This window comes from Bos indicus x Bos taurus, chromosome 17 (genome assembly GCF_003369695.1).
Source record: "Bos indicus x Bos taurus breed Angus x Brahman F1 hybrid chromosome 17, Bos_hybrid_MaternalHap_v2.0, whole genome shotgun sequence".
In the NCBI taxonomy this organism is placed as follows: domain Eukaryota; kingdom Metazoa; phylum Chordata; class Mammalia; order Artiodactyla; family Bovidae; genus Bos; species Bos indicus x Bos taurus.
The window spans coordinates 17381058-17404950 of NC_040092.1; the positions used below are offsets into that span (position 1 = coordinate 17381058).

A 23893-nucleotide genomic window follows, 5' to 3' on the forward strand; every position below is an offset into this window, starting at 1 on the left:
GAGCCAAATCACCAACTACTTCAGCTGAGTTTGCCCAAATCTTTGAGAATGGAGGAGGCTCCATCCCCACTCCCCCAGCAGCAGTTCCTACCTGGCTGAATGGGAAAACCGGATGGCAGGTAGTGAGCCAGGCAGTTGTAGGCCACATCAGCAAGGGGGTCACCTAAAGTAGAAAGTTCCCAGTCCAGGACAGCAAGCACCTCGGCAGTTTCCGGATGGAATAGCAGGTTGTCCAGCCTGAAGGAGCCACAAGGAATGGAGACAGCACTAAGAAAACTGACCCCTGGGGAGTGTTCCATGCTGAGTGTTTATTTTGTTGGCCCCTCCAAACACACTTCCCAGCCCTCTGTGCCCCATGTGCCCAGGAGCCTGCATGGGCTGCATCCACCACCTCCCTTGCCCTCCGGCTCAGCCAATGGGGATACCAACAGGCAATGGGAAGGGGGCCTGCATATTAATTCCCCAGCCCCCTCTCAGCACAAGGCCAAGGGACAACTGTGTTCCTCTCCCAGGGGCCACAGCTTTGGTGAGGCAGCCCTCGCCACATAGAGACACTATCCAGGTTCTGGTAATTCTCCTTCCCTGAGATGGTTTTAAAACAGGTCTGCAATTTTTTGACACTCCTGCCACAAAAGGAAGAGTCTAATCCTTCACCTTTGGAAGCATCTCACTTCTAACAATTATGATGCAGGTGGAAGTGGTGCCGAGTGACTCCCAAGACAAGGATAGAAAAGGTGATCAGCTCCCGCCTGGCCCTCTCCCCTCAGAATACACACCTTTGCAGCCCTGAGCTACCAGGTAAGAAGTCCAGCTATCCAGAAGCTACAATACTGGAGAGTACGTGTGTGTGCAGTCAGTTAGTCGTGTCCAACTCCTTGCGACTCCATAGACTGTAGCCCACCAGGCTCCTCTGTCCATAGAATTTCCCAGGCAAGAGTACTGAAGTGGGTTGCTATTTCCTCCTCTAGGACATCTTCCCAACTCAGGGATTGAACCCACATCTCCTGCATTTCCTGTACTGGCAGGGAGATTCTTTACCACTGAGTCACCTGGGAAGCCCCATACTGAAAAGACTAGTTGAGAAACCATAGATATAGAGAGAGAGATTCAGGGAGCCCAGCTCTCTTCTGTCCCTGTGCAGATGTGTGAGTGAGCCATCAGGCGATTTCAGCCCCTGGCCTTAAAGTCACTCCAACAAGCCATCTTGCCCCCAGACTGTAGACTCATGAGCAAAATCACTGCTGTGGCTGTTGACAGCAATGCAGTTCTGGAGGCAGTTGTCCTGCAGTAGTTACAACTGGAGCCTGTGCTTGTGCCTTCGGACCTGGGGGTGATACTAACTCTTGCTGTGGCAAAGGCCCCAGATGTCAACAGTGTCAAACCTGACAAACCCTTCCTTTTAAAGGCCATGCACAGGGAGATAATTGTGCATGGATAGTTGTCAGCAGTAAACTGGGGCAAGACCAGCTGCTTCTTTCCCCTTCAAATGCCCTTCCTATCACTTTCCACATTTAAATATCAACCCTCCTCATGCTGAGTCGACCTGAAGTCCCCGTGCACCACTGTGGTCCGCTGCTGCCTGGGAAGGTGGAGGGGCAGCCACTCGATGAGCCTCTCCATTGCTGGAATGGTGCTGGTTTCTGAGGCTCGATACTGCTTGATCCATGTTTGCACCTGACGTGCAAGATAGTCCCCTGAGGGAAAGAAGATTAGAATATGGTGTGCCATTTCAACAAACTCCAAAGGTTTCAGAAATCAACCACTGCATGAAACCCTTTGTAATGTCTGAGGCATCTTCATCCCATGACTGGAGAATTTTCCACTTGATGCTCCTGCTCCCTCAACTTGGAAGCCACTGCTATTTTGTCTTGGCTGGATCTGTGTGATCTGGGCATTGTTCCCAGCCACACAGCCCTCTGAGCCTGATCTCTGGCCCTCTCAGAGATCCTGTAAGCTTCCTAACAACCTTTAATAAATCCTTTCTTAGCTAGAGGACAGTGCTTGGCTAAGAGCATGGACTCTGGGATAGGTGGTCTGAGTTTGGTTCCCAGCCCTGCCATTCTCTGTGTGGTCTCAGGTAGGTTACTTTATGTCTCCATGCCCTTGTTCTTCATCAATGAGATGGCCCTCATTAGAGTTGTTGGGAGGATAAAATATGTAAGGCCCCTGCAACTGTTCCCAGCATGTAGGAAGTAATACATGAGTATTTGCTATTATTCAGTTGTTTATTAAGAAACCCAGAGTTACCACAGTTGAGGAACTTGCAAGTTATGGGACCATAGGCTACAAGTGAGTTCTGGAGTTACCTGTCTCACAGTTAAGCTTTTCAAATGATTTAACCTTTCTAAGCCTCCATTGCTTCATCCGTACAATCGGTGTACTGATACCTATATTCCCCAGGACCATTGTGAAGGACAAGTGAAATCCATACATAACATGCCGAACACAGAAGGCTGCTCAATGAATAAGGGCCATTATTACTGTCACTGTCATTGCTGTCAAATGACAATTATTGTCACTATTAATAATAAACAACATACCAGGTCCATGCTCTAAGTCAAGCCCTCACCCCTCATCTGAGAGAAAAATGTTTCCCAGGAGCTTGAGGACAAGGAAAGAGAGACTGGGCTCCTTCCGTGGAGTCAGCTGCACACTTGGAGCATCCATTCACCTGTCATTAGTATGATCCAGCAGAGCTGTAAGAGGCGTGATCAAAACCCACAGGAATTCAACCCAGAACAAATCAAGCCTTGAGAACTAACTTTCAGTTTTCAGAATTATAGGAAGTAGAAGTCAGCAGTAAATGAAACCATAATCAAAATAAATCTATAATACACTTACCTGGTACCTTTAAAAACTCATTTAAAAAAATTGGTGAGGGGGTTGTTTTAGACGCCTCAATCAGATCCTGATTTGGAAAACAAACCAAAACACCTCACTTATAAAAGATACAAGAGGAATAATGAGGAAATCGAATATGGACTGGGTCTTAGATAGTCTGAGAAAATGGTAAATTTTCTTGGATGTGATAATGGTGCTGGGGGATGTTGTTATTATTAGGAAATGCATACTGAAGCACTTAGGAGTCAAGTGTCAGGGTCTCTTAATCATGCAGATAGATAAATACAGAAAGAGATAAATAAATATGGCAAAAGTTAGTCATTCTTAAAATCAGTCAGGGCATATAGTTATTCACAGCACTACTGAATGTTTCTGTAAGTTTGAAAATTATCCTAAGAAATCAAATACTAAAGCCTCCAGGAGCTGAACCTTGGTGGAAGGAGCCCCTCAGGTTAATATCCTACGTGGATTTAGGATGTCCCCCCACCCCCCATGCACACACCACCCCAGCGCTGTGCACACTCTCTTCTCATGGGAAGCAGGTACAGCTATCCCTGTGTTTCTGCTCTGCTGGCCACTGGCCTCGAGCAGGCCTGCCAAGGCACAAACACCCTTCCTCCCCAAAGCAGCCTGCCCTCTGGGATGAGAAAAGGGAATTTTGCTCTCTACAGATTCTTGGTGGAAAGTTTCTTTATGATAACTAGATTGGACCTAAGGGATCTTTGTCAAAAGTTCCTTTTCATCAGAAATCATGTTTATGTGCTTTTTTTGCCTTACAAATTTATATTTGTTCTCTTCAATAAATTATATATTCACCTGGTTCAAAATTAAAGTGACAAAAATGTGTACAATAAATCCCCAATCCCCTGCCCAGCCACTCAGCCCTTTCTCCCCAAAGGCAAACCACGTGACCAATTTCTTAGGCATCCTCTTGGGGATATTCTTCAAGTGTGCAAATAAATTAATTTTATTTAAATGTACCAATTGTACACAAATGGTATATTAGCTATACACAGCCTGTGCCCTGCCCAGCAGCTGGATTCCTAACATAACTTAAGAAATTACAGGATACTTGAAAAGAATATCTGATGGCCCTGTAGCTGGACCAGTGATTGTAAAATCTGAGGAAGCTGCTTTATGTAATAAGCCTCAAGACATAGCCAGCGGCCCAGGAGCCTGACCCTGAATTATATAAAATCAGACCAGATTTCTGCTTCGTCTCTTTGTCAACCTAATACGTCAGTGGAAAGTATATCAGAACAATCCACTGTAAAAGGCAAAGGATCCACTCAGCGCATAGAAGAGCCCTCCTTAAACTGTTCTCTCTTCACCGTGCAATGGGATGTCACACTGCCCACTGCTTCATGTGACAGACTTTGTCCATTCACAGCACTGGAACAGGTGCCATCTCTTGCTTTTCATATCAATGCTGTGAGACGGGCAGGGCAGGGCTTTTTCACTCAACCTCTATTCTTGAGAAAACTATGATAAAGTAATGGGGCCTGCCCAAGGTCACCCCACAAATCAGCACCTAACTTCTGTTCCAGGGCTCTTTCCATCCTGAAACAACAGATCAATATAGGCAACATCTGTTGTCTTTGCCTACTGGCCCTTTTACTAGTAACTAGGGCTCCAGATGAAATAGAAGATGCTCAGTTAAGTGAAATTTTGGATCAGTTCAGTTCAGTCGTTCAGTCGTGTCTGACTCTTTGCAACCCCACGAACCGCAGCACACCAGGCCTCCCTGTCCATCACCAACTCCTGGAGTTTACCCAAACTCATGTCAATTGAGTCGGTGATGCCATCCAACCATCTCATCCTCTGTCGTCCCCTTCTCCTCTTGCCCTCAATCTTTCCCAGGATCAGGGTCTTTTCAAATGAGTCAGCTCTTTGCATCAGGAGGCCAAAGTGTTGGAGTTTCAGCTCCAACATCAGTCCTTCCAATGAACACCCAGGACTGATCTCCCTTAGGATGGACTGGTTGGATCTTCTTGTAGTCCAAGGGATTCTCAAGAGTCATCTCCAACACCACAGTTCAAAATTTTGGATAGACAACAAATAAATTATTATAAATATCTTCCAGTGAGACCACCAAGACGGGGAACCCCACTAAATTGGTAATTCTGTTCAAAAGTTAGCATTTGATACAGATCTGGCTACAAGTGGAAAGGGTAGAGAACTCCCTCTATTGTGACTGGGAAGTCAGCAAGCCTGCTATGTGGTAGCAAAGTTTCTCAAAGGGTTAGTTTTGAGGCCTTACATCATGTGCCTACAGAGTGATAGAATTTTAGGAAATTTGGTAAAAATATGTCAGGAAGTTGATGTACATTGGCTACATACTGCAGCATTTGATACAGTCCTAGAGGAATAGGCATGCTTTAGTTAAAAGCAGAGAAAGAACAAAATATAGCTTACTGAGATTCTTTTTAACCATGGTCAGGAATGCATTGAGAGTCAGATAATTTTGAATGCTGCAGGGAAAAGTGAAACTCTTTGGTTCATGCTAAAGTATCTGCATGCAAAAGCACGGAGACAGTTGTGATGGTGGTTATAAAACTGTGTGCATTTGTCAAAATTCATAAAATGCTACCTTTCAATACAACTGACTTCCAAAAAAAAGGAAAAGGGAAATCCCGACAACACAAAGTGCTTACAAGGATGAGTAACAACTGGAGCTCTCAGACAATTAAAAAAAAAGAAAGAAAAGAGCAGCAACAAATTATACAAATACCTTGGTACAATGGCATTTTAAAAAAATTTACCTCTGTTGAAAAGAATATTTAGAGGAAATGGTAAAAAATGGAGAAGAAAATACATATCTTAAGTACTTTAAGCCAGTCGGTATCAGAAAAAAGAATACAGTGAGATAAAATTTGCAGGGAAAAGAGATTCTATAGTCCATGGATAGATTTATCTCAGGACAAAACATCTAGGTAAACAACACCTCCACTAAAATGAAAGTGGATTTCCAAGTAGGACGCTAACAAGCCCACCTCATATTTACCAATGCTGCCTTAAAACCCTGGCACAATAGAAATTATGAAAGCAGAGGACCAGTGAGGAAACATCAGCACAGAAGACAAGGGGCCCCGTGCTCACCGTGTTTCCCATAGTCTTCCAGGCCCGCAGCCTTGAGGTCCACACTGTGAATCTTGCACAAGACTCTGTTCATGGCAGTGTAGATGGCCCGCCTCTGGCTGGGCTCCAAGCCTGGCAGAGAGGGGTCTTTGTAGATGCGGCCTGGGCAGTATTCCATCAGATAGAAAGGGGTACCGACAACACTGGGAGGGACACAAACAGGGTGTTTCAGTGGCCTGTGATGTGGCAGGCTGTTAGGGCACTGCTCTGTCCTGTGTGTAAGCTCTAAGTGCTGGGTGGGAGTCCAGACCCAGAGTACTGGAAACTTCCTTTTTCCTCTGCATATAAGTGGAAGTTAGAAGTACTCCTTCCCCAAACAAAGCCACACATAAACATCCCTGTCTACACTTCCTTGCCAGCATGCCTCTCTTCTCTTTGGAATCTACTCGGAATGGGATTGTGATAATATAGGAAAGCAGCATGTTGGGTCAAGGGGTGGGGGGTCAGGTCTGGAGTCACACAGAACCAGGCTTAAGTCCCACCTCTGCCCTTCCTAGAATTGTGATCCTGAGGAACATATTAAACCTCTCTGAGCATTGTTTTTACTCAATCTATAAAGCTTCAAAGAATAGCTATAAGAATTAAGGGAGCAATATACAGGGAATGCCTGGCATATGTGTCTGGTTCCATGAGGGTTTGATAAATACCCCTTCTTTTTGTTGATGTTATTTTCATCATTATTCACTGAAATGAATGGTATACAAAACACCCCAAAGTATTAAGGTGACACACCAAAATGTCATTAATCAATCTTTTTGTCACTACTAGAAATCAGTTTAGTACTCTGAAAAGTTGTTTTGAAAATTCTGTTATAAATATTCATCCTGACTTGAAAATTTAAATTATTTTTAGTTTAAGTATAATACTGCTGCTGGAGTTATGAAAGAAAATGTCTTTATTCTTAGGAGATATATGCTGTCTGCAACTTACTTCAAAAGGTTCAATGAATAATAATTACATACATATGAAATATACTTACTTACTTATAAAACAATTATATAATTATTGATCAAAACAGTAAATTAGAAAATGTTTATATAATTATTAACTATTTTCATAAAAATATTTTATCTATATCATACACTTACATATACACACATACATATATATATATACACATATACATGGAAAGCAAATGTGGCAAAACGTCAACCAATGTTTTCATCTAGATGCAGTGTAAATGGGTGCTCACTGTACTGTTTTTTTCTTCTTTCAACTTCTGTGCATGTTTCAAATTTTTCATAATTAAAAAATCAGGAAAAAAGAGACTCAGAAAGTATATTATAATGCAATTCAAAAACAGTTTAGAAAGCCCACAATAAAAAAATTAATTAAAACAAACAACATGAAGCTAGATGGACGTATGCTCTTTAAATGTTAGGAAAGATGCTTCCTACCAATTCTCACGAAAGCAGGCATTTATCTTTCAGGATAACTTAAACCTCTTTAGGGGAGGTTGCTATAAAATCTCTTTTCTACTCAAATTTTACTTGTCTTTACTCTAGCAAACTAGAATTTGAGTGAATATATGGACTTTTCTGTAGCTTGAATATACAGTGGAAAAAATAAATCTGAACATTACCTTGAGTCTTCACAAAGGTCAAGAACTTTGGGGACAGGGACTCCAGCATTTCCAAGGGCTTTCATTATCCTGGCAGAACAAAGATGAGAGACACTGCTGAATAAGGTGATCAGATTTTCTTGAAATTATTCTTTGATTTTAAAATGGTACATGCAAAAATCAAAATGGAATGCTAAAATTTAAAAATTTCAATTGACCCAAGAAGACAAAAAGTCAAGGAGAACAAAAGAGAAATGGAACAAAGATCTTATAGGAAAATCATAGACCTGAGTCAAATATATTGATAATTACATTAAATAGTGTAAGCATTCTAATTAAAAGACAAAAATTGTCCTACTGGATACAAAAGCGAGACTTAATATGCTTTAAATATAAAAACATAGAAAAATAAATAAAATATGAAAGGATGGAAAGGGAAGTTCCATGAAATTGGTGAATATAAGAAAGCTAATGGAGAGTCAGGCGTGTAAACCAGCTGGAGTGGTGGCGGAGGCAGCAGCAGCAGCAGCAGCGGTAGCGGCAGGACCGCCGTGGTGCTGGGAGCAGCGACTCGGAGGGAGCATGAGGTGACACTGGCTGCGGGCACCCAGTGACAGCACAAGAGGTACTAGCTTTTACAGGTTTGCACCATGCATGAGTATAAGCTAGTCATTCTTGGCTCAGGAGGCACTGGAAAATCTGCTCTGACTATACAGTTTGTTCAAGGAATTTTTGTTGAAAAATATGATCCTACGATAGAAGATTCTTATAGAAAGCAAGTTGAAGTAGATGCACAGCAGTGTATGCTTGAAATCTTGGATACTGCAGGAATGGAACAATTCACAGCAATGAGGGATTTGTACATGAAAAATGGACAAGGCTTTCTTTGCGTTAGTTTATTCCATCACAGCACAGTCCACATTTAATGATTTACAAGATCTGAGAGAACAGATTCTTCGAGTTAAAGACACGCATGATGTTCCAATGATTCTGGTTGGTAATAAGTGTGACTTGGAAGATGAAAGAGTTGTAGGAAAGGAACAAGGTCAAAATCTAGCAAGACAGTGGAATAACTGTGCATTCTTAGAATCCTCTGCAAAATCAAAAATAAATGTTAATGAGATCTTTTATGACCTAGTGCGACAAATTAACAGAAAAACGCCAGTGCCTGGGAAGGCCCGCAAAAAGTCGTCATGTCAGCTGCTTTACTATACTAAATGCATTGTAGCTCTGAGCCAGGTCTGAAGAACTGTTGCCCAATTCAACAGTGCCAGCATTCCAACTTTGTTAAACCTACCAACATCTTAAATGGACTTTCTGTGGTGGTACCCTTTAAGAGGCGGATGAAAACTACTACATCAGTTTGCACATTCTAATCACTTTCCAGTATCACAGAGAGATTTTTACTTATATAATAGTCCTAGAGTATGCAGCTGGTAAAACCAGAGGCTACAATCCAGTATTACTGCTAAGAGACATTTTTCATCCACCAATGTTGTACATGTATGAAAATGGTGTACTGTATACTTTAACACACCCCATACTTTGTATTGGAGAGCACAATAATGTAAATCCTAAAAGCACCACTATTTTGGCATAATAAAAGAAAGTCCAAAGAGGAGCTATATAGACTACTCCAGATAACTTTGCTTCTTTGATACTTGTAGCTTATTATAATTTTTTTTTAAGAAATTCAAGGTCATTATCATTGTGTTGTACAAATAAGTGCTTTGATTAACACAGCTATATAGTTTTTTTAATTTTTAAAAAACCTGTGGAGACAGTGATCTTGTCTTTAAAATATGATAGTCCTTTCAGTATAATGTCTTAGATTAAAGACGTTGCCTTTAATATCTGTTGGGAAGGAAATGTCCAGACTTTTCAAATCTTTTATTATATGTTTCCTTTTTTGTTTACATAGGGAACAATGTTTATAGTTGTGTGTACAGTGGGGGTCTACAACAAGAAGTGTATATTTGCAAACAATTTTTTAATGATTTAACAATTTTTGTAAATCATTTTCAGGCTTCTGCAGCTGTAGATTCTCACTGTGAACCCGCTGCTTGCTCCTGCATAAGTGTATCTGCAATACCAAATACACAGGTTTAGTATTTTTGCCTGTTAGTGATTGTTTCCCATGTGTAACGTTTTGGTTGAGATGTTAAACGGTGGAAGAGTACTGTGGATGTGAATGTGGGGAGTAATTTTAATCATGTGTAATTGGTCACAAGGCCTAAGTTGCAGTAACTATTGCTGTTTTATTTAACAACGCCTTGTTGCTTTGTATGCATTAACGTTTGGGTGTAAAGATTGTGTGTCTATCCAACAGGGAGCCACAGTATTTAAACTGACCAACCTAATGTTACAACTACTTTTGAGGTGGCCAAATGTAAACTAAAAGCCTTAATTAAAGTGGTGCAATTTTGTATAACTTAGCATCAGTAGTTCAATAAATTTGGATTGCCAAAAAAAAAAGAAAGCTAGTGTAACTATATTAATATCAGAAGAAGAGACTTAAGACAAAGAGAACTACTAGAGATAAAGAGGGACATTTCAGAACAATACAAGAGTTAATTCACCAGGAAGATATTATAATCATAAATGTGTATGTGCCTTAAATAACAAGGTTCTACTGTGCAGCACAGGGAACTCTATTCAATATCCTGTGACAAACCACAATGGAAAAGAATATGAAAAACAATACATATATGTATGACTGAGTCACTCTGGTATATAGCAGAAATTAAACATAACGTTAAATCAAATATGCTTCAATTAAAAAATAAATAAAAAATAAATGTGTATGTGCCTAATAACAGAGCTTTACAATACCTAAAGTAAAAATTTCATTATTAAAGCTAGAAATGGACAAACTGACAATCATAACTGAGACTGCAGAATGCCTTTATCATTAACTGACTTTATCAGACTAACTAGAAGTAGTAAGATAAGAACAACACTACCAACCAACTTGATCTGATGGACAGTTCTATAACACTTGCACAACATCCCCAGGATATACATTCTTTATGAGTGCACACAGTACAGTCACCAAGCCTTATCATGTAATGGTCCATAAAATAAGTCCTGATAAGTTTCCAAGTATCAAAATCTTAGTATTTCCAAGACCTTAATGGAATTAAAGGAACATTAAAAAACATTTCAAACTGTAAAAATAATAATAATAATACATGTCAAAACTTGTGGGATGCAGATGAGCTTAGAAAGTGATTCATAACTTTGAAAGCTCATGTTAGAAAAGAAGGAAAATGTAAATCATTTACATTTACAAAATGTAAGGTTATAGCTAAGAAGATAAAAATATATCCACAGTAAGCAGATGGAAAGGAACAAAGCTCAGAGGAAAACTAAATGAAATAGAAAATAAACAGAAAAATTAATAAAACTAAGTATTTGTACTCGTCAACACAATGATAAATCCTTAAGTAGACTGATGAAAGAGAGAGAGAAAATACAAATTATCAGTCAATTGCAGGAATCATAAAGAGACAACATTACTAGAAATCCTACATACAGTAAAAGGACAGTAAGGGAATATTTTGAACAATAAATTTAATTGTTCATATGAAATGGACATATCTAACTTTATATATAACAATTTTATATATTTTAAAATATAAATGGACAAATTCCTTGGAAATTACAACTTCCAAAGCTAAGGTAAGTTGAAATAAAAGACCCAAATAATCCAATATTTATTGAATTGAACCCATAAGCAAAAACCTTTTCCTAAAAAAACTCCAGGCCCAGATGAGTTTACTGGTAAATTTTATGAAACATGTAACGAAGTCTATGGGTTTTTCCAGGCAAGATTACTGGAGTGGGGTGCCACTGCCTTCTCCTAATGTTTCAATGTATAAGTCTTTACAAAAAATAAAAAAAACCAGTTAAGACATACATAGTTTGTATCTGTTTTTGCTACATTAAGATTTTATCATATACATTTTATTACAGGCATCCTTTTATTGACAGCAATCACAGTATAATCATTAAGACTGGGCTATGGAATCCTACTACCTCTGGGTGTGAAGCCAGGCTCCATCCCCCACATACTAGTTATATATCACTAGGCATGTTGCTCAGTTTTTTTAAGCTTCATTTTTCTATAAAACGGGGGTCATAATAGGACCATATCAGGGGGTTGCTGAGAATTATCTGAATTAATAATACATTCAAAGCATGTATTATAGTGCCTGACACATAATGAACACTCAGTAAGTATTAGCTATTATATTTTTGTTCCAACAAATAGAAATACCAAGGTTTGCAAAATCATTTCTTGATTACTGCAGCTATAGGTTATTTCCATTTTTTTATTATAAATGACACTGCAGTCAGCATATTAATGCATAAAGGTTTTCTCCCTATTTAGAACTATTTTTTAAAGAGAGATCCTCTATTGGAATTATTAGGTATAAAAATATGACTACCCTGAGGTTTTTACAAATTGTGTTATAGCGTTTTCCCAGCTTTCCAAATTTGATTTGGCATTTTATAAGCAGATACATGTTTCATCTTCAAGTGCACATTTTATTCCTTTACTAAAATGGAAATTCTGTGCATTTTGGATTTTTGGATGTCCTTCGAACAGTCCAGAATTCCTCAGAACACTGGGAAGTTGGAGAGAGTCCCCAGGCAGAAGGCATACATAGTGGTAGCTTCACATTTCAGGGTTTCTCTTCTGTAAGCACACACTATCACATGGGCACATATATAAATATAAACGCTCACAAATAGCTAGTGGACTTCTGTGGGCTTCACAAATGAACCCCGAAGGCTTCATAAATGTCAGTCATCAGTAGCTGTAATATAGAGAGTCAGACACAAGGAACCAAAAAGTCAGAGGAGACAGTCAATAATGAGAAAGAGGCCAAGAGCTAAAATCACATTTTCCTGACTACTTGCTGCAACCTTCCTTCTGGAGAACATGACAGGCTGGAAGGAGGTGGAGGAGGAGGCAGAGAGAGTCTTCTGGGAGAGGAAGCTCCACTCTGGAGCCCAGTCATCACGCTGTCACTCGCTGTCCAAGGGTTTGAAGCTAGGTTTTTCAACCTACTATGTTTTATTTTGTTTTGTTTAATATTTATTTATTTTGTCTGTGCTGGGTCTCCATTGCTGTGCACAGGCTTTCTCTAGTTGCAGAGAGTGGGTGCTACTCTTTAGGGTGGTGTGCATGTGGGCTTCTCATTGCGGGGGCTTCCCTTATGGAGCACTGGCTCTAGAGTGCTCAGGCTTCTGCAGTTGCAGCTCCTGGGCTCCAGAGAGTAGCCTCAGTAGCTGTGGCCCCAGGGTTAGTTGCTTCGAGGCACGTGGGATCTGCCCAGACCAGGGATCGAACTGGTGTCCCCTAACCAGTGTTCCCTTCTTGTCCACTGGACCACCAGGGAAGCTTCAACCTACTATGTTTAAATTTTCCTATTTGTGAAGCAAGAGATTTTACTTGGGATGGGTTATAACACATTTATTGTTTTAAACATCTTACTATGAAAAATATCAAACATATACAGAAGTAAGAAGATTCACATAAGGAATCCCAGGTTTTAACAACTATCAACTCATGGATAGTTTCAACAACTATCAACTCAACTCTTTGGGCAATAGCCCCACTTAGTAGAATCTCAAAAAGTCTTGTTTCCTACAAGTTTAGATAGAGAAAAGAGAGTGAAAGTGAACTCACTCAGTCGTACCCGACTCTTTGCGACCCCGTGGACAGTAGCCTGTACCAAGCTCCTCCGTCCATGGGATTTTCCAGGCAAGAGTACTGGAGTGGGTTGCCATTTCCTTCTCCAGGGAATCTTCCCGACCCAGGGATCGCACCCAGGTCTCCCGCATTGTACACAGACGCTTTACTGTCTGAGGCACCAGGGAAGTCCAAACAAGATAGAGAAAACCAGTTCCTAAAATCAGGTGACATGTTCTTATCTGAAATAATTATGGAGCATCATACTTATAATTTTAAATGTCTCAAGGCACTATGACGGGGTGCTGACCTGCCAGCCAGGGGCTGGGCTGAGGAGGCTGGGGACAGCGAGCACAACTCTCACCCTGAGAATTTACCTGAACTCCCTCTCTACTGCATGCGCGGATGGAAGGAGTGTCCCAGGGGGTTTCTTCCTCAGAACCAGCTGATGGTTAGCCAGCTTGACGTAGTAGGTGGGATTTGACTGCCCATGATCAAACTGAAGGAGTTCCAATGGGCCTGTAAGTTTGAAAGGAAGGAAAACTCAAACCAGCTCTGGAGGACAGATGTGGACAGAGACTCTTTCTTTCTAATGAGTACTGCACATGGGCAAAGAGCATCCTGATCTGGAATGCACTGTAAGGAAAGCATCTCCTCCCTGGGTACCAGACATGACTGGGTCAAACCTCCAATGTCACACTATAATGTAGCAAAGGCCACTGAATTTACATCACAATTTTCACTTTGTGCAGGTGTCCAGTTTTGTCCTTCCTGCCTATTTCTGCTCCATGAAAAAAGCTTTATAGTTCTGTTTATCAACCACAAGCACAGTCATGGCAACCCATCTTGCTAACTGGAATGCTTTAAGCCAAGGACAAAAGGTGCCCTTGCGTGTCCCTCACCCCAAGCTTGGGCACATCACACCTGATACTAGCGTGACAGCTGAAAGCAGCTATGCAGAGGCCTGCTTTCAGGAGATGCAATTTCCCATTCCATCAAGCTAAACTGTGAGGCTCCCTTGCAGAAATAGTTTATATAGGGACTCTGCACTTCTGCTCCATTATTCTTGCCTGAAAAATCCCCGTGGACAGAGGAGCCTGGTGGGCTACAGGCCATGGGGTCACACAGAGTCCAACATGACTGAGCGACTAAGCACAGCACAGCACAGCACTTCCATTGCAGGGGCTACCAGAGGGGAAACTAAGATCCCACAGCCATAAAGCCAAAACAAAACAGCAACAAAAAGAAACAGCCTAATTAACCCTGGTCTTCCCAGTGAGATGAATTTGACACATAAGATTCATTTCACTTGATCAGAAGAACAGGCAGTGGGAGTTTGCCTGAGTTGCCTGGTCTGGTCAGAAAGGCTCCCTCAACTTTGTAAAGGCTCTACAACAATCCATCAAGGGAAAAAAATCCTCACATGAAGCTGCATACAAAGAGTACTTTCAAGGATCAAACTTTATCACCAGGTAGAAATTTCTTCAAAGGATCATGAAACTATAATAATTTTTTTTTTTAAAAAAAAGGTACTGAAGCACCTGTTTTTCTGAGGGTGGAATATGAAAAAGAAGAGAGGGACCTTTGAAAGATGAAGACAAATTGTCTCATTTTAAACTCATGAGACTTTTTAAGTCATCTTCACAAAACAGGCTGTCATCTCAAAAATATGAGAAAGACCCAAACACCCTAGGCACATACTGCAAGTTCTTCTCCCCTGGGTCAGCTGTTTGCAGGTGACTGCTGCCACGCCATGGTCTCACGTGGGACAAGAGCCAAGTACACTCTGGGGACCCACAGAAAAGGAGGTCAGTGCTTCTTCCCAAGCAAAACAGAGCAGCACCTGGGTCTGCAGGGCCACCTGGCTATTTTCCTCACCACACGGCATCTTTATCTCCAGCCTATTCCACTAGAAGAGAAAGTGAGAGCCAGACTGAAAGCCTAGCCTCTACCGAAATGCAGACACTTAACTACCTGTGGGTTGGATCCCCAGTAAGTCTTTGAGGTACTTCTCCAAAGCGTCTTTGGGAATTTCCATTGTCTTTCTCACAGGGCGAGTGTTTGGAACAGCCATTCTCAATGGAAATCCCAAAAGAGTTTCCAATTCCTTTACTGCAGTCTCTGGGTCATCGACCTGGTTTCAAAGAGAATATTGAGCATGGATCCCCAGACAACCCTGACCTCTCCTCCTACCTGTTCTCTAAGAGGGTACATTTTTAGAGGGAAATATAAACAAAAGCCAGTTCTCTAAGCAAGGACTTTGGAGCCAGCATAATCAGCTCATGAAAAAGCCTCAGAATGACTTTCCTACCCCATTTAATTCCTAACCACATTAAACTCTTTTATCTGCTGGAGAGAGTGCCAGTTAAAAGTTCATTAATACTCCCTTGTACCAGGAGAGCAAAATATTGTACTAGAGTATCCATTCTGCCCCTATAGGCCCATCAGCTAATAATGAAAACCTAAACGTAGAAAGCTGAACAGAGACCACCACCCCCTCCCTCAATACACACACACATGGCTTCTCCTGTTTCAAAGCACTGAGGTGGTCCAAGTGGCTGGTAGTTGAACAGCATCAACAGGCCAGCAGGACTGCCACCCAAAATGTCTTAAGCCTGCCATTCACCTCCCTGTGTAACTCTTTTCTCAAAATGCCTTCTTACTTCCTACTGAAAATACAAGCTGCTAGTCAACTAGACCTCATACTTAAAAAAAAAAAAAAGACTGTGGCAGCAAGGGCAAAAACCACCAGAGGCAACTCCAACTCTGAGTGTAAGAGGACTGCACAGAAATACTTACACTAGTGCCTGAAGCACAAAGGGGTTCAAAAAACAGTGACCATTACCTTAATGGTGTGAATGCCAAGGCCGGCAGCTGCTTTTAGATTTGGTCCAAGATCATCAAGAAAGATGGACTCAGAAGGCTGCCGGCCAAGCCGCTCCAAGCACAGCTTATACATCCTGGGATCTGGCTTGCAGACACCTTCCAGGCAGGATTCCACGACCTGAGGGAAAGGCAGGAAGGAGAGATGAACATCCCTAAAAGTGGTGTTCCCATGTTATACCCTGGTATGTTTTTTTGAAAAGAAGACCAGTGGGACAGTGGAGATTTGTCATAACAAGTAACTTAAGAATGTCATAATATAAAATGATGTTGCTTTTTTAAGTGGAGTGATTTGGATATACTCATCAGGAAATTGGAAACACTGATAGCCATCTTACCCATCATAACAGTAGCTGGGAAACTTAGTGAAACTGGAAGGTATTCCAAAATGACACAGCATTCTGCTCATGTTAGGTATTGTGGCTGCATGGAACAGAAGAAAAGCTGCACATATCAGTTTTAGTGTAAGTATTTCACCATGTTTTCAGAAAGAAAGGTAGTATTTACTGTTGTGAAAGAAACATGACTTTAATATCCATATTTCAGAAGTGAAAAAACAAAGAGCTATATTCAACCTAGACAGGAGGACTGACACCAGAGATACAGTCAGTGGCAAAGACAGGTTTCATGCAAAAAGCCTCCTCTATCCTGAGAGCCTTGACTCAAACTCTATCTAGTCCAGAACTGGTGGGGCGCATCTGAAGGTTCAGGAGAACCCTGAAAAGCTGTCTCAGTGTCAGGCTACCTCTGATCCAGCAACCCCCAGAAGTCCTCTGACACTGACCCCAGGGCTTAATCTCCTGTGAGTAGGTCTAAAACAGCCATAGAGGCCTGTAACCAATACTCTCTGGGTCTGTCCTAAGAATAGAACTAAATCCCTCACTCACTCCTGAATTGACCCTTGCTCTCCAAGATCAAGGACAAATCTGAGGGCCCCTCCCTCTCCTCCAAATTCCCACTGTTCAAGGCTGGAGGAGAACTGCCCTTTCAGGTAAATAAATGTTGAGTAACTTACTCTTACTTATTCTTCCTGGTCTCCTAAGGACCTGAATGAGCTAAAATACAACAGAGAAATTCCTTCTGAAGAAAACATCAACAGTGGGCGGTGGAGAACCCAGGTGTTTCAGACACCAATGAAGGCATGACGTGACAGGAAAGCAGCACACCTGGACAGCCGGGACAAGAGGTGAGAGGGGAGCAAAGCCTGGGGATCTGGGCCACGTCTGGCAAGCAGACACCTCCTCTCAGGTGATTGTATCTGGAGAAGGGAAAACATTCTTGAGATTTAAACTGGTAAGACCCCTGGCCTTTTCCTTATATTCTGTTTTGCAAGATAAAAAATTTCTGGGGTTCTGTTTCCCGAGAATGTGAATACACCTAATATTCTTCTGCTATATAGTTAAAAACTGCTAGAATGGTAAATCTTAGATCACATGTTCTTTGGCAATAAAATATAATGGAAACATTTTTACTTAAATTAGAGGACCAAAATTTAAAAGCCACATTCACCTCAGCAGAAACAGAATCCTATAATATTGAAAAGTTTAGGAACAGCCTCCAAAGATGATGGGGATCACAGGAATGGTTATATTAGCTTTGCATGCAAGCTAAGTTACTTCAGTCATGTCCAACTCTTTGTGACCCCATGGACTGTAGCCTGCCAGGCTCCTCTGTCCATGGGATTCTCCAGGCAAGAATACTGGAGTAGATTGCCATGCCCTCCTCCAGGGGATCTGCCTGACCCAGGGATTGAACCCACATCTCTTATCTCTCCTGCATTGGCAGGTGGGTTCTTTACCACTAGCACCACTTGGGAAGCCCAGCTTTACTTCTATCAAAATAAATATTTTTCCTCATAGCTTTAGAGGATAAAAACGTACACTCTTGCTCTTGAGGAAATAGATTTTCAACACTCCAGGTCACCTGCAGACCTGAAATATGAAAATGCATCAGAAAAAGCTGCCTGAAAGCACCTACCAGAGAGTCTGTGAAGTCTGCATAAATGAATCCATCATGTTAAAGAAGCTCACAAGTCCTTAAACACTTGAAGGACCCGGTGTGAGCCTGGCCAACTTAGTTTGTCCAGATCAAGATAATAATCCCCACTGCCGCACTGGAGGGAAGGAATCTCTGAAAATAATCTGCCAGGCACTCTGTAAAGTGCTTTGTATGTATTATAGTCTGGAATCCACACAGCCACCCTAAAGAAAGAAAATTGCTGCTTCTGAACCACAGGTGAGGAAACTGCGGTTCAGGGAATCAGAGCTACTGCCCACAGCAAGCTGCAGACAGGATCCAAATATGGCTGAGGTCCCTGAGCCCCCAAAGGGGAGGATGCTTGGAGAAAGGCTGTGCTGTGGACAAGCCAGGAAACCAAGAGTCAAAGTGGGTAAGGAGCCAGGCAAGGGTACAGAGGGAAGAGAACTCTTATCTTGACAGGCTTTGTATAAGGATGAATGAGGAGGTGGGAGGTGAAGAGAGCGTTAGGCTGGGTGGTTAATTTCCCATATTTGAACTCTGAATTTCCGCTTGTCTGTTTCACCAATTTTGGGGGTTTTTTTGGCTATGCTGCATGGAATGCAGGGTATTAGTTCACTGAATAGGGATCGAACCCGCCCCCTGCAGTGGAAGCAGAGTAGGGGACTGCCAGAGAAGTCCTCTGATTAGATTTTATGTTCTAAAATATCACTATCCAATAGACATTTCTACAATGATAGAAATGCTATATTGCCCTGTCTGACACAGTAGCCACTAGCCACATGTGGCAGCTGACCACCTAATATGTGGTGAATGCATATTCCTGAGGGCAGGACTTGTGTCAGTCGCATTGAACACAGTACCCTTCATGCCTAGCCAGTGCCCGGTACATACCCACTGCTGTGAAAGAATGTGTTTTCTGACTGAAGTTTAAGTTAGTCGTCTATCAATAATTTCTATCTGTCCCAGGATAATGATAATATACTTCCTTTGAGGAAAATGGGGAGTCTTTCACAGAAGTAACATCCTGGCACAGAAGACCATCTCCTGACTCAGAATCTTCTCAGGTACTTTGATAGTCTAGCCCTTCACACACCGTCCCATACAGCAGCCCCTAGTCATATGTGATGATATACATTTCAGTTGAAATAGAATTTAGTTGCTCAGTGCCACTAGTCACATTTCAAGTGTTTAACAGCCATGTGTGTGACTGGTAGCAACTATATTAGACACTTCCTTTCCTGCAGTAAGTTTGTTTGCTCAGCAATGGTCTAAGGATTAATGCCATAGAAATAGAGGGCAATGGGGTTGGTCTTTGAAAAGGTCAAAGGGCCTATTAAAAGGTGAGAGCTGATCAAAGTACATATGTTATCTGATGCTGTTGTTGTTGTTGTGTGAGTTCAGTTGTGTGGAACACTTTTCAACCCCGTAAGCTGTAGGCTGTCAGGCTTTCTGTCCATGAAATTTTCCAGGAAAGAATACTGCAATGGGTTGCCATTTCCTACTCCAGGGGCTCTTCCCGACCCAGGGATGGAACCTGCAGCCCTTGTGTCTCCTGCACTGGCAGGCAGATTCTTTACTAACTGTGCAACCTGGGAATCCCTGATATTTGATGACTAAGGTTCAAGTTCAGATAAAAGGGAGTCTCTGAAGCTGAGGTTTCACCCAGTTATCAAAGCCCATAAATAAGCTTGCTCACAGCTCAGTGATACTTTGCAAGTCCTCTTTCCCACCTATCATGTCTAATCCTAACTCAGTCAACTGTGTGAATAAACAAACCCATCCATTCAAGACCTTATGAGAGGCAGCGTTAATGCTACATCCTAAAATAAGGACAGAGACTTGATTCAGATTGTTCTGGATCCCTGTCAGCTTACCACATCAAACTGTTTCCGGTCCAAGGGCAAAAAGCTCTTCCCATTGGGAAGATAAAAATTATTGCTCAAGACTGCAGTCTGAAGGCCTTTAGCCCGAATCTGAGTTATGGCCTCAGTCATCACTGGGAACTGCTTCGCCACTCGCTCACTGGTCAGCAGAGAGAAAAAGGAGTCCACGGGCACGGAGGTCTTTGACTAAGATTGGAGGTAGGGAGAGAAGACAACCAGCCATCATTAAGAGTAAGAACAGCTTATCACCAACACAGAAAAACACATATTCCAGGCTTCCTGTCACTACCCCAGGCCTCTGGCTTGCTGCCAAAAGGAATTTTCTCTTTCAGCCTTGGTGCAGAACTTTGCATATAAGGTTGTAAAAAGTTGCTTAGAATTAGAATTATAATGGTTAGGGAATGGGGAAATTTATATCAATATTCCAGTTAAATGAATTCTTTATTTCACTCATTCATTGTCAATTTAAAAAAGATTCTGAAGACTCTAAGAGGATACATGAAACCCTAAAAGTGAATTAAGCAGATGTAGTTTAATTTTTAATGACCCAGAGATTTGATGATTCTGCATTGTCTCAGCTTCAGCATGACAAACTGAATGTCAGTTTCTGATCAATTTTTGTAATTTTAAATTCAGTCTCTGTGGGTTTTAAAACCTCTTACTTTATCATGTTTCAAAATTTGCAATGGCAAGCCTGCTATTTTATACACACATACTCATTTTACAACAGCTTTATTGAAAGACAATTCAAATATCACAGAAGTGGCCCATTTAAACTGTAAAATTCAGTGCTTTTTAATATATTCACAAAGGTGTAAAATTCTTAAGACAATCAGTTTTAGAACATTTATGTCACACAAAAAAGAAACATCATACCTAATAGCAGTCACTACCCATTCCTCTGCCTCCCTGCCCCTGATTCCCCAATACTCCCAGTCCGAGAAAATAACAACTCTATTTTCTACTTCTGTAGATTTATCTGTTCTGGGTATTTCATGTAAGTGGAATCATACAATATATAGTCTTTGGGGCTGGCTTTCTATGACTTAGCAGAATGTTTTATATATATATATATATATATATATATATATATATATATATAAATATTTATTCATTTACTTAAAATTGTGGTAAGACCACATAACATCATAGTCACTGTTTTAACCACTTTGGATAACAATAAGTACATTCATTGTTATCTAACCAAAACCACCATCCATCCACAGAACTTCACTATATTTTAAATTATATTTTGGCAATTATATTGTGAAGGTATGGGAGTTAATATAAATAAAGAGCTTAGAACAATGCATAGTTCAGAGAAAGGCTCAATGTTATCACTGCATTAAACAAGCTTTCTGATCAAAGCCATTATGCAACAATTCCAGCTTCACATAAACAATAGCTAATATACATAATATTTTTATTTTTCATTCGTGCAGTTAAAATTGAGTACCTGGGGATGGAAGAAATAACTTAAAATCTTATAATGGGTTATTAGGTTTTCCCTTCTTCAATTTTAGTTTAACCAATTTAATGGATGAGTGTTGCAACCACTATTCTAGATGAAAGAATACTGAAATTCAAGTGTGTTTATCACTTACAATTTCAGAGCAAAGTCTCCCAAATTCTTGTAAGAAATCTTCTGTTGTTATCTCTGCTCTCATAAATTTCATCCAGGGCCCATTTTCGCCACCTGAGATCAAGGCCTTCACTATAGTTCCAGAAGGGATATGATTCTGTACCTCCCACTCTACCAAAAGTGAAATACATGGTAAGTGAAACGATATATGGACAAACAGCTGAAGTTTGGGGAACAGGGTAATTACCATACAGGTTCTGTGGCATCACTGTGGTGCCAGGTGGGATCTATTGGGAATTCAGAGAAATTCAGGAAATGGAAAATCTCAGCCTTAGAGCTCCCAGGGAACAGCAGTAATAATTTGTGTGACTGAGGGGACACTGCTGCCAAGCATCAGTCCATGCCACCAGCTTGAGATGATGCTGGACACTACATTATGAATTTTCTTCCCTGGTCTCTTATTAGCTGGCTCACATGTATTAGGTCAGGTTTCCCTGGTAGTTCAGAGATAAAGAATCCACCTACCAATGCAGGAGATGCATTTCATCCTCGGGTTGGCAAGATTCCCTGGAGAAGGGAATGGCAACCCACTCTAGTATTCTTGCCTGGGAAAATTCCATGGACAGAGGAACCTGGCCAGCTACAGTTCATGGGCTCTCAAACGAGTCGAACATGACTTAGCAACTAACCAACCACAGCAACAATATATTAGGTCACTCACATGGTCCTGGCACGTGGTATGGAAGTACATGAAGGAATAAATCAAATTCTGACAACGCTCCAAAACAAACCCTTCATTTTGTAAACTGAAGTAATCCTTCAGGGCAGTGTAGCTGGTACACTGAAACATTCAAATGGAGGTTGATGTCTTTGAAAAATAACAAAATTCTGTCTGTAAAGAGCCAAAGCAGTGGATGGATTACTATTGTGTACATGGGGAATGCTGGGATAGTGGATACTTTTTCCTGTACAAGAGGGTTTTCTCTTTCTATAATATACCTGCTCATGGGGCAAAAACATATAGCATCCATAATTATATCTAAGATATAACATACTTAACACAAAGTTTTTGTTTAATGTAGTGGCTGTGCACGGAAAATATTTCAGACAACACAGAAAGGTATAATAAAAAAGAAAGCTGAATGACAAAGCAATCCCATTCTTCAGAAATCACCAACAGGACCAACTCAGTATGTCTTCTGAGAACAGCAGGTCTTTTAAAACTCAATCCAAATAATACCTCTTTAATTTTAGAACTAAAGTTAGAGCAATTTTTAGGATCTTAAGAGTTGGTAAGCATGCAAGGAAAGGGTCTCTCTCCTACACTGCTGATGGGGGTGTAAATAAGCACAACCTCTATGGAGTGCAACATGTTAAATGCACATTTACAATTGATGTAGCAATTCTGCTTCCAGGAATTTCTCCCAAAGATATATTTATAAATGTAAGCAAAGATTAGGTATACCACTGTTGGGCAACCACATACTTGTTGACTATTGCTATGGCTGCTGTTGGCTCCAATAGTAGAGCTGAATAGTACCCCTGACAGAAAAAGTTTGCTAATTCCTGAACTAGACCTATGCCTCCTGTTGTTGGTTAGTCACTAAGTGGTGTCCGACTCTTTGCAACCCAATGGACTGTAGCCTGCCAGGCTCCTCTGTCCGTGGGATTCTCCAGACAAGAATACTGGAGTCGGTTGCCATTTCCTTCTCCAGAGGATCTTCCCAACCCAGAGATTGAACCTGAGTCTCCTGCATTGGCAGGCGGATTCTTTACCACTGAGCTACCTGGGAAGCCCATGCCTACTGATATAGAAAATCTGGCAAGATATTTTACTAGGTCAGAAAAAAAGAAAGGTACATCTAACAGTTTGTATGAAAAGTGAGAGTATTAGCCGCTCAGCTGTGTCCAACTCTGTAATCCCATGGACTGTAGCACTCCCAGGGACTGAACCCAAGTCTCCTGCATTGCAGGCAGATTCTTTACAGTCTGAGTCACCAGGGAAGCCCAAACAGTTTGTATAGCATGACCCAATCAGTGTAGACACAGTATACACACACACACACACACACACACACACACACACACACACACACACACACGTTCCTGTGTATATATTGGGAATTTTTGGAAGGATAAACAAATTTTTCACAATGATAACCAATGAAGGCTAGAACTGTGGGGAAGGGGTGGAGGTGACAATAAGAAATTGGCCTTTGTATTTTTTTAAATCCAAAGTATTAAATATACTTTTAGCACCAACTATTTAATAAATATGGTTGGCATAAGTGAGTTTCTGAATAGAAAAAAATTAATTAAATCTC

General features: G+C 41.1%; 1 protein-coding gene and 1 pseudogene across 7 annotated transcripts in view; one reads left to right on the plus strand and one right to left on the minus strand.

The window, feature by feature from the left end:
* Positions 1-23893, minus strand: part of LOC113907511 (acyl-CoA dehydrogenase family member 10) — a 49351-nt gene that overhangs the window by 21066 nt on the left and 4392 nt on the right. For 5 of the 7 annotated variants that reach the window (XM_027566759.1, XM_027566762.1, XM_027566760.1 and 2 more), the window contains exons 3-11: positions 21592-21740; positions 19979-20173; positions 16087-16245; positions 15216-15375; positions 13619-13760; positions 7562-7630; positions 5941-6122; positions 1544-1694; positions 92-237 (exon numbers count right to left, since the gene is read on the minus strand). In XM_027566759.1, coding sequence (XP_027422560.1) covers positions 92-237; positions 1544-1694; positions 5941-6122; positions 7562-7630; positions 13619-13760; positions 15216-15375; positions 16087-16245; positions 19979-20173; positions 21592-21740 — 1353 coding nt within the window. Of the gene's footprint in view, positions 1-91; positions 238-1543; positions 1695-5940; positions 6123-7561; positions 7631-13618; positions 13761-15215; positions 15376-16086; positions 16246-16462; positions 16548-19978; positions 20174-21591; positions 21741-23893 lie in introns of those variants that run through there. The other 2 variants (XM_027566765.1, XM_027566766.1) reach the window with 2 other exon arrangements.
* On the plus strand, positions 7660-10015 carry LOC113907515 (annotated as a pseudogene).